Source organism: Artemia franciscana, chromosome 5 (assembly GCF_032884065.1).
Source record: "Artemia franciscana chromosome 5, ASM3288406v1, whole genome shotgun sequence".
NCBI lineage: Eukaryota > Metazoa > Arthropoda > Branchiopoda > Anostraca > Artemiidae > Artemia > Artemia franciscana.
Genome location: NC_088867.1, coordinates 59,051,507 through 59,065,621, shown reverse-complemented (window position 1 = coordinate 59,065,621; position 14,115 = coordinate 59,051,507). Strand labels below are relative to the sequence as shown.

The 14,115-nt window shown below is 37.1% G+C and overlaps 1 protein-coding gene across 1 annotated transcript in view; it reads right to left on the bottom strand.

Annotated features, from left to right (window-relative positions):
* The window catches only part of LOC136027654 (uncharacterized), a 134,035-nt gene that overhangs the window by 117,168 nt on the left and 2,752 nt on the right, over positions 1–14,115 (bottom strand). The window contains exon 2 of the mRNA XM_065705083.1: positions 12,864–12,993. Within this exon, the coding sequence (XP_065561155.1) occupies positions 12,864–12,986 (123 nt within the window). The 5' untranslated portion in view covers positions 12,987–12,993. The remainder of the gene's footprint in view (positions 1–12,863; positions 12,994–14,115) is intronic.

Genomic DNA, 14,115 nt, shown 5'->3' with positions numbered 1-14,115 from the left:
ATATATATATATATATATATATATATATATATATATATATATATATATATATATATATATATATATATATATATATATATATATATATATATATATATATATATATATATATATATATATATATATATATATATATATATATATATATATATATATATATATATATATATATATATATATATATATATATATATATATATATATATATATATATATATATATATATGTATATATATATATATATATATATATATATATATATATATATATATTATATACGTACGTTGCATGTTCGAGGGTCGGTAAACCTGACAATCTATTTATATGCAGCGACAATTGGACAGCGAAGAATGTTGTATATTCGCAAGTTTTACGCAGTTAATTTGTATTGTATCTATCTATCTATCTATCTATATAAAAACGAGTTGTGTGTATGCATGTTTGTTTGTTTGTAAAAAGAGCGTTTGCATATGACGTCATTATTAGTACATAAGGCTTTGTATAGACGCAAGTTTTACGTAGTTTGAAACACATATATAAATCTATCTATATTCACAGGTGGGACACAGGGACACAACTACAATGGCGCGTAACGACTTACGCGCGCGGGGGGGCTTGGGGGGCGCGATGCGCCCCAACAACTAGGTTTTTGGGTGGCGCGAAGCGCCACCCCAACAGCTAGTATATATATAAAAATAAGTTGTCTTTATGTGTGTGTGGGTGTGTGTCTGTCGAGTGACGTCATGTTTGTGTGGTTGACGTCATGTTTTCGACTGACGAAATTACAGACCGGGACATCGGGACACAAATGACGACCGGGGCACCGGCACATCTATCTATATCTATATATATAAAAATAAGTTGTCTGTGTGTGGATCTGTGGATGGATCAGGTGACGTCATGTTTCGGCTGACGTCATGAAATTAGTTGCCATCATTTTTGCTTTGAAGGTGACGTCATTCAAGTTATATAAGACATATGTTCACCGTCATGTTTCGGCTGACGTCATGAAATTAGTTGCCATCATTTTTGCTTTGAAGGCGTGACGTCATTCAAGTTATATAAGACGTATGTTCGCGTAGAATTCTATTAATGCTTAAGTTTATAATGACTGATGAAGATGCTCAAAGAGTCTATGCCAAAAAACTTGCTGCTGATAGAGAAAGTCAGAAAAGAAAGCGTGCCGAGGAACTACCAGAGCAACGCGAAAGCAGACTTGCTGCTAAAAGAGAAAGTGAAAAAAGAAGGCGTGCCGAGGAACTACTAGAGCAACGCAGAAGCAGACTTGCTGCTAAAAGAGAAAGTGAAAAAAGAAGGCGTGCCGAGGAATCAAAAGACCAGCAGGGAAACAGGCTTGAGGCTGATAGAGAAAGAAAGAACAGAAAGCATGCCGAGGAACTACCAGAGCAACGCAGAAGCAGACTTGCTGCTAAAAGAGAAAGTGAAAAAAGAAGGCGTGCCGAGGAACTACTAGAGCAACGCAGAAGCAGACTTGCTGCTAAAAGAGAAAGTGAAAAAAGAAGGCGTGCCGAGGAATCAAAAGACCAGCAGGGAAACAGGCTTGCTGCTGATAGAGAAAGTAAGAAAAGAAAGCGTGCCGAGGAATCAGAGCAATCTGAAAGTTATCGCCTGGCATTCAGGTACAACCCAGTCGATGATTATAGCTTGAGTAGATGTGTTCAAATCGGGACAATGTCTAAAATTTGTCCCTATTGCAAGGCCTTGAAATTCAATGGTGAAACAATGGGAATGTGTTGCGCCTCAGGAAAAGTTAAACTTCCTCTATTGGCTGCACCACCAGAGCCATTGAAGACTTTCCTTACTGGAACTACGTCAGAATCTAAGCGTTTTTTGTCAAAAATCAGACAATACAACTCATGTTTCCAAATGACGTCGTTTGGAGCCCAAATCGAAAATCCAGATCAATTTATGTCTACTTTCAAAGTAAAAGGGCAAATTTATCATAAAGCAGGGTCCCTTCTACCATTCTCAGGCGAGAATCATAAATTTTTACAATTGTACTTCATCAGTGATAGAAATTCTGAATTGAATGCACGTTGCGAAATTTCTCCCAACGTTGAAAGGACAATCGTTTCCCAATTGCAACATCTTTTCCACGAAAATAATAAGTTAGTGCGTCTGTTCAAAACAGCCATCGATTTGATGCCTACTGATACTCATAAAATTGTTATTTCCGCTGACAAAACGCCTCCTGGCCAACATGTGCGTAGATACAATGCTCCGACTATCGACGAAGTGGCAATCGTTATGGTCGGTGATCAGTTTTTACCTCGAGATATTATTCTACATAAGCGAAACGCTCAGTTGTTAAGAATTGCTGAAACTCATCGATGCTACGATGCCCTACAATATCCTATCATTTTTTTGGGATGGAGCCGACGGCTATCACTTTAATATTAAATTGATGAATCCAGCCACTAACAAAGAAATGAATAAGAAATGCAGTGCAATGCATTATTATTCCTATAGACTAATGATTCGGCAGGATGAAGAAAATTATATTTTAAAATGCCGTGAATTGTTTCACCAATTTATGGTTGATATGTATGCTAAAATTGAATCAGAACGTTTGCTATATATCCGCCTGAATCAGACCAAGCTCCGCTCTGAACAATACATTCATTTGCGAGATGCAGTTATAAATGACGGTAATACCACAAACGTTGGAAGATTAACAATTTTACCTTCGTCATATGTTGGCAGTCCCCGTCATATGCATGAATATGCTCAAGATGCTATTGCGTATGTTCGTCTCTATGGTCGTCCAGATTTATTTATTACATTTACATGTAATCAATCTTGGGACGAGATACTGCAGCTTTTACTTCAAGGACAATCGGCGGTTCATAGGCATGACATTACGGCACGTTTCTTCCGGCAAAAGTTGAAATCACTGACAAACTACCTTGTAAAACATGAAGTGTTTGGGTCAGTGCGATGCTGGATGTACTCAGTGGAATGGCAAAAACGAGGTTTGCCACACGCACATATACTAATCTGGCTACATAAAAAAATTACTCCAAACGAAATTGATGATGTGATTTCCGCTGAAATACCTGATAAAAATGTCGATAAGGGGTTACATGATATTATTGTAAAAAATATGATACATGGACCTTGCGGTGCACTGAACGAAAATTCACCATGCATGGCCAAAGGAAGGTGCACAAAGCAATATCCTCGACTTTTAGTACCCAAAACAATTACTGGCAATGATGGTTACCCACAATATAGAAGAAGATCTACTGAAGATGGCGGTAAAACAGCAATAATAAAGAGGCGTAACGGTACCACCATCGAAGTAGATAACCAGTGGGTTGTACCATATTTCCATTTATTATCAAAAACATTTAATGAACACATAAACGTTGAATGCTGTAACTCCGTAAAGGCAATCAAATACATATGTAAATACGTCAACAAAGGCAGTGACATGGCAGTTTTTGGCTTGCAGTCCGAAATCAAAGATTTCGATGAAATCGTAGAATATCAGGCTGGAAGATACATAAGCAGTAATGAAGCTGTTTGGCGAATTCTTTCATTTCCGATACATGAACGTAGTCCAGCTGTTGTTCACTTAGCGGTACATTTACAGAATGGTCAACGTGTTTATTTCACGGAAACCAACGTGCAACAAAGAGTCCTGAATCCACCGGATACAACATTAACAGCTTTTTTTTCGCTTTGCAAAAATGATTCTTTTGCGAAAAAACTGCTGTATACTGAAGTGCCTTCGTATTACACGTGGAATACTAAAAATAAAGTATTTGAACGTCGAAAACAGGGTAAGTCAGTCGACGGCCAACCTACCATCTTCAAAGATACCACGATAGGAAGACTCTACACCGTTCACCCCAATCAACATGAATGCTTCTTTCTACGCCTGCTTTTGGTGAATGTACCCGGTCCGACATCCTTTGAGTATTTGAGGACTGTAAATGGTACTATACATGACACTTACCGTAGTGCATGCCAAGCTCTGAATTTATTGGAGAATGACCAACACTGGGATAACTGCATCAATGACGCGTGCGAAACGTCAACCCCAAGTCAAATTCGTGCATTGTTTGGCATCATTTTAACAACTTGCTCTCCATCAGCTCCTACAGATTTATGGGAAAAATATAAGTCAAAAATGTCCGAAGATATACTTCATCGAAAACAGTTAGAGACGTCAGACATGACTTTTGATTTTACACCAGAAATTTATAACTACACTTTAGTTGTTATAGAAGATTTTTGCATAAGTATGGCAAACAAACCTCTTCAGGGTTTGGGAATGCCTTCACCTAACCGTATCGCTGCTGTTTCGACATGTGTAGAATTGGATCGTGAACAAAGTTACAGTACGAGTGATCTATTGTCGTATGTACAAAATAACATTTCCAAGTTAACGTCGGAACAAAAAGACATTTATGATACGATAATGCATTGTGTCGATAACAACGTTGGAGAAATTTTCTTTTTGGATGCGCCAGGAGGTACTGGTAAAACGTTTGTGATAAAACTGATTCTGGCATCAATTCGATCTAAAAATGATATAGCGTTGGCAATTGCGTCGTCCGGAATAGCCGCAACATTGCTGCCTGGTGGAAGAACTGCTCATTCCGCTTTGAAATTGCCTCTGAACTTGCATTCTACAGAAACTCCCACGTGCAATATTTCCAAATCATCTGGGATGGGTAAAGTATTGCAGCAATGCAAACTTATTATTTGGGATGAGTGCACAATGGCACACAAAAAATCGCTCGAGGCTCTGGATCAATGCTTGAAAGATTTGCGAGGGAAGTCGAAACCCTTTGGCAGCACCTTAATATTGCTTGCGGGAGATTTCAGGCAAACATTACCTATAATACCTAGATCAACTCCTGCAGACGAAATGAATGCTTGCCTGAAAAATTCTAATTTATGGGCACACGTAAAAACATTAAAATTAACTACAAATATGCGTGTCCGATTGCAAAACGATGACTCTGGTCAAACATTTTCAGATCAATTGCTGGCAATGGGAAACGGAAAGCTCCCAGTAGACTCAATTTCAGGACGTATACAACTACCTGCTGATTTCTGTAATTTAGTGACGTCCAAAAATGAATTGATTGAAAAAGTATTTCCGAATATTCTAAAAAATTATAAAAATAATAAATGGCTAAGTGAAAGAGCGATTCTCGCACCCAAAAATATAGACGTCCACGAAATCAACAATATTGTTTTGACCAAGATTCAAGACCAGGCAGTCCTTTACAAGTCAGTCGACACAGTTTTGGAACCAAATGAAGCGGTTAATTATCCATCTGAATTTTTAAATTCCATAGATCTTTCAGGGTTTCCACCAAACGTGCTAAAACTAAAAATAGGCATACCAATAATATTGTTACGTAACATAAACCCACCAAAGCTTTGCAATGGCACTCGACTTGCCGTAAAAAAAACAATGGAAAACCTAATAGAGGCCACAATCCTGACAGGGCCTTTTGAGGGTGAGGCTGTTCTTATTCCTCGCATTCCCATGATTCCAACAGATCTGCCTTTTCAATTTAAAAGATTGCAATTCCCAATTCGATTAGCATTTGCAATCACCATTAACAAAGCTCAAGGTCAATCATTAGAAAAATGTGGTATTGATCTTAATACTGATTGTTTTTCCCATGGACAATTGTACGTTGCATGTTCGAGGGTCGGTAAACCTGACAATCTATTTATATGCAGCGAGAATTGGACAGCGAAGAATGTTGTATATTCGCAAGTTTTACGCAGTTAATTTGTATTTCGGAACCAAATGAAGCGGTTAATTATCCATCTGAATTTTTAAATTCCATAGATCCTTCAGGGTGTCCACCACACCTGCTACAACTAAAAATAGGCGTACCAATAATACTTTTAAGAAATATCAACCCACCAAAGCTTTGCAATGGCACGCGACTTGCCGTAAAAAAAAACAATGGAAAACCTAATAGATGCCACAATCTTGACAGGGCCTTATGAGGGTGAGGCTGTTCTTATTCCTCGCATTCCCATGATTCCAACGGATCTGCTTTTTCAATTTAAAAGATTGCAATTCCCAATTCGATTAGCATTTGCAACCACCATCAACAAAGCTCAAGGGCAATCACTAGAAAAATGCGGTATAGATCTTAATACAGATTGCTTTACCAATGTACAATTGTATGTTGCATCTTTGAGGGTCGGTAAACCTGACAATCTATTTATACGCACAGACAATGGGACAGCGAAGACTGTTGTATATTCACAAGTTTTACGTAGTTAATTTGTATTGTATCTATCTATCTATCTATCTATATAAAAACGAGTTGTGTGTATGCATGTTTGTTTGTTTGTAAAAAGAGCGTTTGCATATGACGTCATTATTAGTACATACGGCATTGTATATGGACAGACAATGGGAAAGCCAAGAATGTTGTATATTCGCAATTTTTACGTAGTTTGAAACACATATATAAATCTATCTATATTCACAGGTGGGACACAGGGACACAACTACAATGGCGCGTAACTAATATGGCGCGTAACTAATATGGCGCGTAACGACTTACGCGCGCGGGGGGGCTTGGGGGGGGGCGCAAAGCGCCCCCACCAGCTAGGTGTTGGGGTGGCGCGAAGCGCCACCCCAACAGCTAGTATATATATATAAATAAGTTGTCTGTGTGTGTGTGTGTCTGTCGAGTGACGTCATATTTGTGTGTCGACTGGCGTCATGTTTTCGACTGACGAAATTATAGACCAGGACATCGGGACACAAATGACGACCGGGACACCGGCACATAGGGAATATAAATGACGACCGGGACACTCAAAGAGAAAGCGACCGGGACACAAGGAATGTTCGATTAGCAATCACCATCAACCAAGCACCGGGACACAAATGACGACCGGGACACAGGGAGTATAAATGACGACCAGGACATAAGTAAAAAAAAAACTAAAAAAACTAAAAAAAAGGTAAAAACTACAAAAAAACTAAAAAGAAAAAAAATTAAAACTAATAAAAAAACTAAAAAAGCTAAAAAACTAAAAAAACTAAAAAAGAAAAAAAATAAAAAAAGGAAAAAAAAGGAAAAATAAAGGAGAAAAACAAAACTAAAAAAAATAAAAATAAAAAAAACTAAAAAGAAAAAAAGGGGAAAAATACAAAAATTTCTTTCATCATATACCATTTCAAAAACGAATGTATATACAGAACGGGACACCGGGATACAAATGACGACCAGGACACAGGGAATATAAATGACGACCGGGACACAGGGACACAACTACAACGGGGACGCCGGGGGGCACAGGGGGATATATAAATGACGACGGGGACACATGGAATGTTCGATTAGCAATCACCATCAACAAAGCTCAAGGGAAATCATTAGAATCATGAGGTATAACTAAAAGAACTAAAAAAAAGGTGAAAAACTAAAAACTAAAAAAAGACCAATTCAAAAACGAATGTATATACAGACCGGGACACCGGGACACAAATGACGACCGGGACACCGGGACACAAGGAATATAAATGACGCCCGGGACACTCAAAGAGAAATCACAGACTGGGACACCGGGACACAAATGACGACCGGGACAAAGGGAATATAAATGACGACCGGGACACAGGGAGACAACTACAACGGGGACGCCGGGGGGCACAGGGGGATATATAAATGACGACGGCGACACAGGGAATGGTCGATTAGCAATCACCATCAACAAAGCTCAAGGGCAATCATTAGAATCATGAGGTATTGATCTGAATACGGACTGTTTTCCCATGGACAATTATATGTTGCGTGTTCAAGAGTCGGTAAACCTGACAATCTATTTATATGCACAGACAATGGGACAGCAAAGAATGTTGTATATTCGCAAGTTTTATGTAGTTAAATATATATATATATATATATATATATATATATATATATATATATATATATATATATATATATATATATATATATATATATATATATATATATATATATATATATATATATATATATATATATATATATATATATATATATATATATATATATTCACAGGTGGGACATAGGGACACAACTAGAATGGCGCGTAACGACTTACGCGCGCGGGGGGCTTGGGGGGACGCGAAGCGCCCCCACCAACTAGGTGTTGGGGTGGCGCGAAGCGCCACCCCGACAGCTAGTCTATCTAAATAAAAATAAGTTGTCTGTGTGTGTGTGTGTCTGTCGAGTGACGTCATGTTTGTGTGTCGACTTACGTCATGCTTTCGACTGACGAAATTACAGACCGGGACATCGGGACACAAATGACGACCGGGACACCAGAACAGAGGGAATATAAATGACGACACTCAAAGAGAAAGCGACCGAGACACAAGGAATGTTCGATTAACAATCACCATCAACAAAGCACCGGGACACACATGACGACCGGGACACAGGGAGTATAAATGACGACCAGGACATAAGTAAAAAAAACTAAAAAAACTAAAAAAAGGTAAAAACTACAAAAAAAAATAAAAAGAAAAAAAAACTAACAACTAATAAAAAAACTAAAAAAGCTAAAAAACTAAAAAAACTAAAAAAACTAAAAAATAAAAAAAATAAAAAAGGAAAAAATGAAAAATAAAGGAGAAAAATAAAACTAAAAAAACGAATGTATATACAGACCGGGACACCGGGATACAAATGACGACCGGGACACAGGGAATATAAATGACGACAGGGACACAGGGAATGTTCGATTAGCAATCACCATCAACAAAGCTCAAGGGCAATCATTAGAATCATGAGGTATAACTAAAAAAACTAAAAAAAGGTAAAAAACTAAAAACTAAAAAAAAGACCAATTCAAAAACGAATGTATATACAGACCGGGACACCGGGACACAAATGACGACCGGGACACCGGGACACAAGGAATATAAATGACGCCCGGGACACTCAAAGAGAAATCACACACTGGGACACCGGGACACAAATGACGACCGGGACACAGGGACACAACTACAAAGGGGACGCCGGGGGGCACAGGGGGATATATAAATGATGACGGCGACACAGAGAATGGTCGATTAGCAATCACCATCAACAAAGCTCAAGGGCAATCATTAGAATCATGAGGTATAGATCTGAATACGGATTGTTTTCCCATGGACCATTATATGTTGCATGTTCAAGAGTCGCCACCCAAACAGCTAGTCTTCAATATATATAAAATAGGTTGTTTGTGTGTTATGTCTGTCTGTCTGTCTGTCGAGTAACGTCATGTCATCATGTCGTCATGAAGTTAGTTAGCGGTACATTTACAGAATGGTCAACGTGTTTATTTTTCGGAATCCAACGTGCAACAAAGAGCCCTGAATCCACCGGATACAACGTTAACTGCTTTCTTTTCGCTATGCAAAAATGATTCTTTTGCAAAAAAACTGCTGTATACTGAAGTGCCTTCGTGTTACATGTGGAATGCTAAAAATAAAGTATTTGAACGTCGAAAACAGGGTAAGTCAGTAGACGGCCAACCTACCATCTTCAAGGATACAACGATAGGAAGACTCTATACGATAGGAAGGCTAAAGTGGACGAAAAATTAGAAAAAATTAGGTATTTATAACTTACGAGTGGGTGATCGGATCTTAATGAATTTTGATATTTAGAAGGACATCGTGACTCAGAGCTCTTATTTTAAATCCTGACCTGCATTAAGCCTCTTATGTTCCTTTTAAATCAATCTATTGATTCATAGAATTTTGTTAGAGCACATACCATATGATCTCTTGGCTCTTAGCTCTTCTTGCCTCGTCACAAGTACCATGAGCTCTTAGCTCTTGTTAGTTTTTGGTGAATTTTGGTCCAAGTCACTTTTTATTTCAAGTTTTTTAACCATAAACTATTCTCCTGTGGCGAAAAATTTTTTGAATAAATTTTAGTTAGTTGAATAGGACAATAAAAAGAAAGCAGGTTAATTTGACAACTGGATAGTTTTCTTTCGCTATTCTAATTTTTTTTTAATGTCTGCATATGTAAAGGATTTAAGTTCGAGGGGGAGAATTACCCTGTTATGAAAGAGGTACATTTTGCATGGCCATTACAAAATCAAAACGTGGTATCTATGCAGTCAGGATGTTTGCATCTCTACTCCTTCTGTAAACTATTCTAAGGTGTAGAAAATTGCACAAAGACTAATCTACATCTGTTATAATCTATGGATGCAATAAATCTTTCTGTTTTTTGTTTCATTTTGCAGACAATTTAATTGCTCTTTTCATTTGAGAGTTTTTCGTAAAAGTATTTGAAATAAACTTATTCCTACAAAAAAAAAATTCCTGAAATACATTCCCTGTCACCAAACCACCACTGATATTTTGGCATTTGCCCCCCTTCCCTGGAAAATTTTCTACCGGCGGCCTTGATCTGTGTTGTGAGTAGTGTGAGAAATGGTCAATAAGCAATCGTGAACGCAATTTACGCAAATTATTGAGTTTACCAAATGGTGATTCACTGAGGTATTTGTGCAGTGAGCATTGTAAGAAATCAAATTGTGATTCATGGGGGGTATTTGAGCTGAGAACACTGTGAGAAATGGTCAATGTGCAAACGTAAATGCAATGTGAGCAATTTAATGAGTTACCAAATGATTATAACTTATTAGCAAATGGTGGTAACTCATTAGCACTTGTGTTGTGAGCACTGTGAGAAATTGTCAATATGCAATCGTGAATGCAATGTGAGCAGCTTAATGAGTTACTGAATCGTGATGCATGTGGGTATTTGAGCTGGTAGCACTATGAGAAATGGTCAATGTGCAATCGTGAATGCAATGAGAGCAATTTAATTAGTTACCAAATGGTGGTTCACTGGGGTATTTGTGCTGTGAGCACTGTGAGAAATTGTCAATATGCAATCGTGAATGCAATGTCAGCAGCTTAATGAGTTACTGAATCGTGATTCATGGGGGTATTTGAGTAGGAGCACTGTGAGAAATGGTCAATGTGCAATCGTAAATGCAATGTGAGCAATTTAATTAGTTACCAAATGGTGGTTCACTGGGGTATTTGTGCTGTGAGCATTGTGAGAAATTGTCAATATGCAATCGTGAATGCAATGTCAGCAGCTTAATGAGTTACTGAATCGTGATTCATGGGGGTATTTAAGCTGGGAGCACTGTGGGAAATGGTCAATGTGCAATTGTAAATGCAATGTGAGCAATTTAATTAATTACCAGATGGTGGTTCACTGAGGTATTTGAGCTGTGAGCACTGTGAGAAATTGTCAATATGCAATCGTGAATGCAATGTCAGCAGCTTAATGAGTTACTGAATCGTGATTCATGGGGGTATTTGAACTGGGAGCGCTGTGAGAAATGGTCAATGTGCAATTGTAAATGCAATGTGAGCAATATAATTAGTTACAAAATGCTGGATCACTGAGGTATTTGTGCTGTGAGCAAATGAGGTATTTGTGCTGTGAGAAATTGTCAATATGCAATCGTGAATGCAATGTGAGCAACTTAATGAGTTACCAAATTATGATTAACTCGGGTAATTGTGCTTCTCAAATATTTCGTCTTGTCGAAATTCATCAATATGTAACTCACAAAAGCGTGAGAAAAAGAAATTGGTACTTGTGTTTTGTTTGCATGCAATTGTAAATGCAATGTGAGTGATTTAATGAGTTACCAAATGGTGATTAACTCAGGTAATTGTGCTTCTCAAATATTTTGTCATGTCAGAATTCATCAATATGTAACTCACAAAAGTGTGAGAAGCAGAAATTGGTATTTGTGTTTTGTTTCTATTTAACATATTATTAGACTTGGAACATTAATTTATTTTTCTTGTTTTGATTCTTTTTTTTGTTTCTTCTTTCTCTCTTCTATGTTATACTATGTTTTGGACATTAATCTTATTTTCCATAATCTAGAACATAAAATGAGAAAAAATGAATTAGATCAGTCATTTAGACATTGGGTAGAAACCCAAAATTTTTAATCATCAGGCAATTTAGGAGCTGATTAAAAACACATTGGAATCCGATTTTTAGTTTGCTCTGGGTGCAACGTAAGGGAATTCAAGTAATGTTGGATGGAAAAACAGTGCTAGAACTCAGTGTTGAGTTTTAGAAAGAGAGCTACCCAAATTTTCATCTAGTTCCAAATTTTCACTGAGTTGGGACTGTCTAGATCCAAAACCATTGATTTGGTCTAGGTGCAATTCAAGGTAATCAAAGAAATGTTGTATGGGAAAAAAAGCTTGGCATCCATGATTTCTCAATTTTGATTTCTAAATCTGCGTCTGAACGATTTAATAATAGATCCTACAAAATTTCTAAGGCTAGGATTCAGATTTTTAAGGCTTGGATCAAATGGGGTCTTCTAGGCTCCAAATCCTTATCTAGTCATAGATGCAATTTAAGGTAGTTAAAAGAATGTTGGTTGAAAAAAAGCATCAAATATGAGCTTGGTGTCGCTTTACAATAAAAAAAACTACCCAAAGCCAAAGGTTTATCTAGTCCCAACTCTTCTTAAATAGTGTCAAAAAGCTATAATGACTGCATTTCCAATGGGCCATCGCTTTTCTTTTTAAGTTTAGGTCGACCTGAATGTCAGCTACAGAAAGCCTTACAGCTGTGACAAATCAGTATCTCAACAAAACTTTTATGGCTTTGTTAAGTTAGAGTCTTCTAGACTGATATGAAATAAAAGTAGTCTGAGTAAGTCTTTTGAGTAAAAAACAAGGTAAATTTTCCAACTCTCATTAAACTGAACATTAAAAAAAACTTATTTCCTAAATTAATTTGTAAAAGAAAGAATGGCTGAAATTCGTTGCTAAGAGTTCGAGAAATTGATATACTCACAAGAATATATATCCCTTTTGTAGTTAATACTGCAATTGTTCCATCTTCACTCCATTTTACAGCAAAATTGGCTTTTGTTGCATGAGCATTAAAATGGTAGGTATAAAGCAAAGTTGCAGTCATGAAGGTCCTAAAAAAAGGTAGAATGGAATACAATGGAAATAAAATGGAATATAATGGAACATAATGGAATAAAATGAAATATAATGGAATACAAAGGTAAAAAAGAATATAAGCATATGTATAACAAGCTGAGAAGTTGCACCAAAAATATCATTAAGAAGTCTGAGAAATCAGTGGTAGCTGCAACAAAAAAGCTATATAGCTTAAAGCAAGTGAGCTTTTATAACATAAAGGGGATTCAATACCTTAAAGGATCATCCTCTCTCATCTATTATAAACTTTTTTAATTTTCAAGGGCAAACTATTTGCAATGGATTGGGTGGTCTTGTCAAAACTTGTTGAACTTGGATAAAAAATCTGAAGAAACAACAGAAAACTGACACCCATTCTACCAGGAATCACTGAAAAGCCTTTGAACCTCTCCTTTTTCATATGGAGATAAAAATATTAAAAATAAGAAACTTACATCATAAAAAGTTTTATTTTTAGAGTTCAAGAAAGGGCAGTTCCTAAAAATAATCTTACGTACCAGCTTGAAAACAATAAAAATCAGCTTAAAGGAAGTGCCATTTGAGTAATTTAACAGTTATGGGAGTTCCTTCTTATAATGCCTATTTTGATTGAATTAAATTAAAAAAAACAATTTTTGAAATGAAAGTAAGAAGCAACATCAAAACTTATAAAGAATAGAAATTATTATTTATTGAAGGAAATTATTTACTTGCTAGCTGTTGGGGTGGCGCTTTGTGCCACCCCAACACCTAGTTGGTGGGGCGCTTCGCGCCCCCCCAAGCCCCCCCGCGCGCGTAAGTCGTTACGCGCCATTGTAGCTGTGTCCCTGTGTCCCACCTGTGAATAGAGATAGATATAAATATATATTTTTAACTATGTAAAACATGCAAATATACAACATTCTTCGCTGTCTCATTGTCTGTGCATATAAATAGCATTTATATTCCCTGTGTCCTGGTCGTCATTTGTGTCCTGGTGTCCCAGTTTGTAATTTCTCTTTGAGTGTCCCGGTCGTCATTTATATTCCCTGTGTCCCAGTGTCCCGGTTGTCATTTGTGTCCTGGTGTCCCGGTCTGTAATTTCTATTCAAACAATCCCTGTGTCTCAGTCATCAATT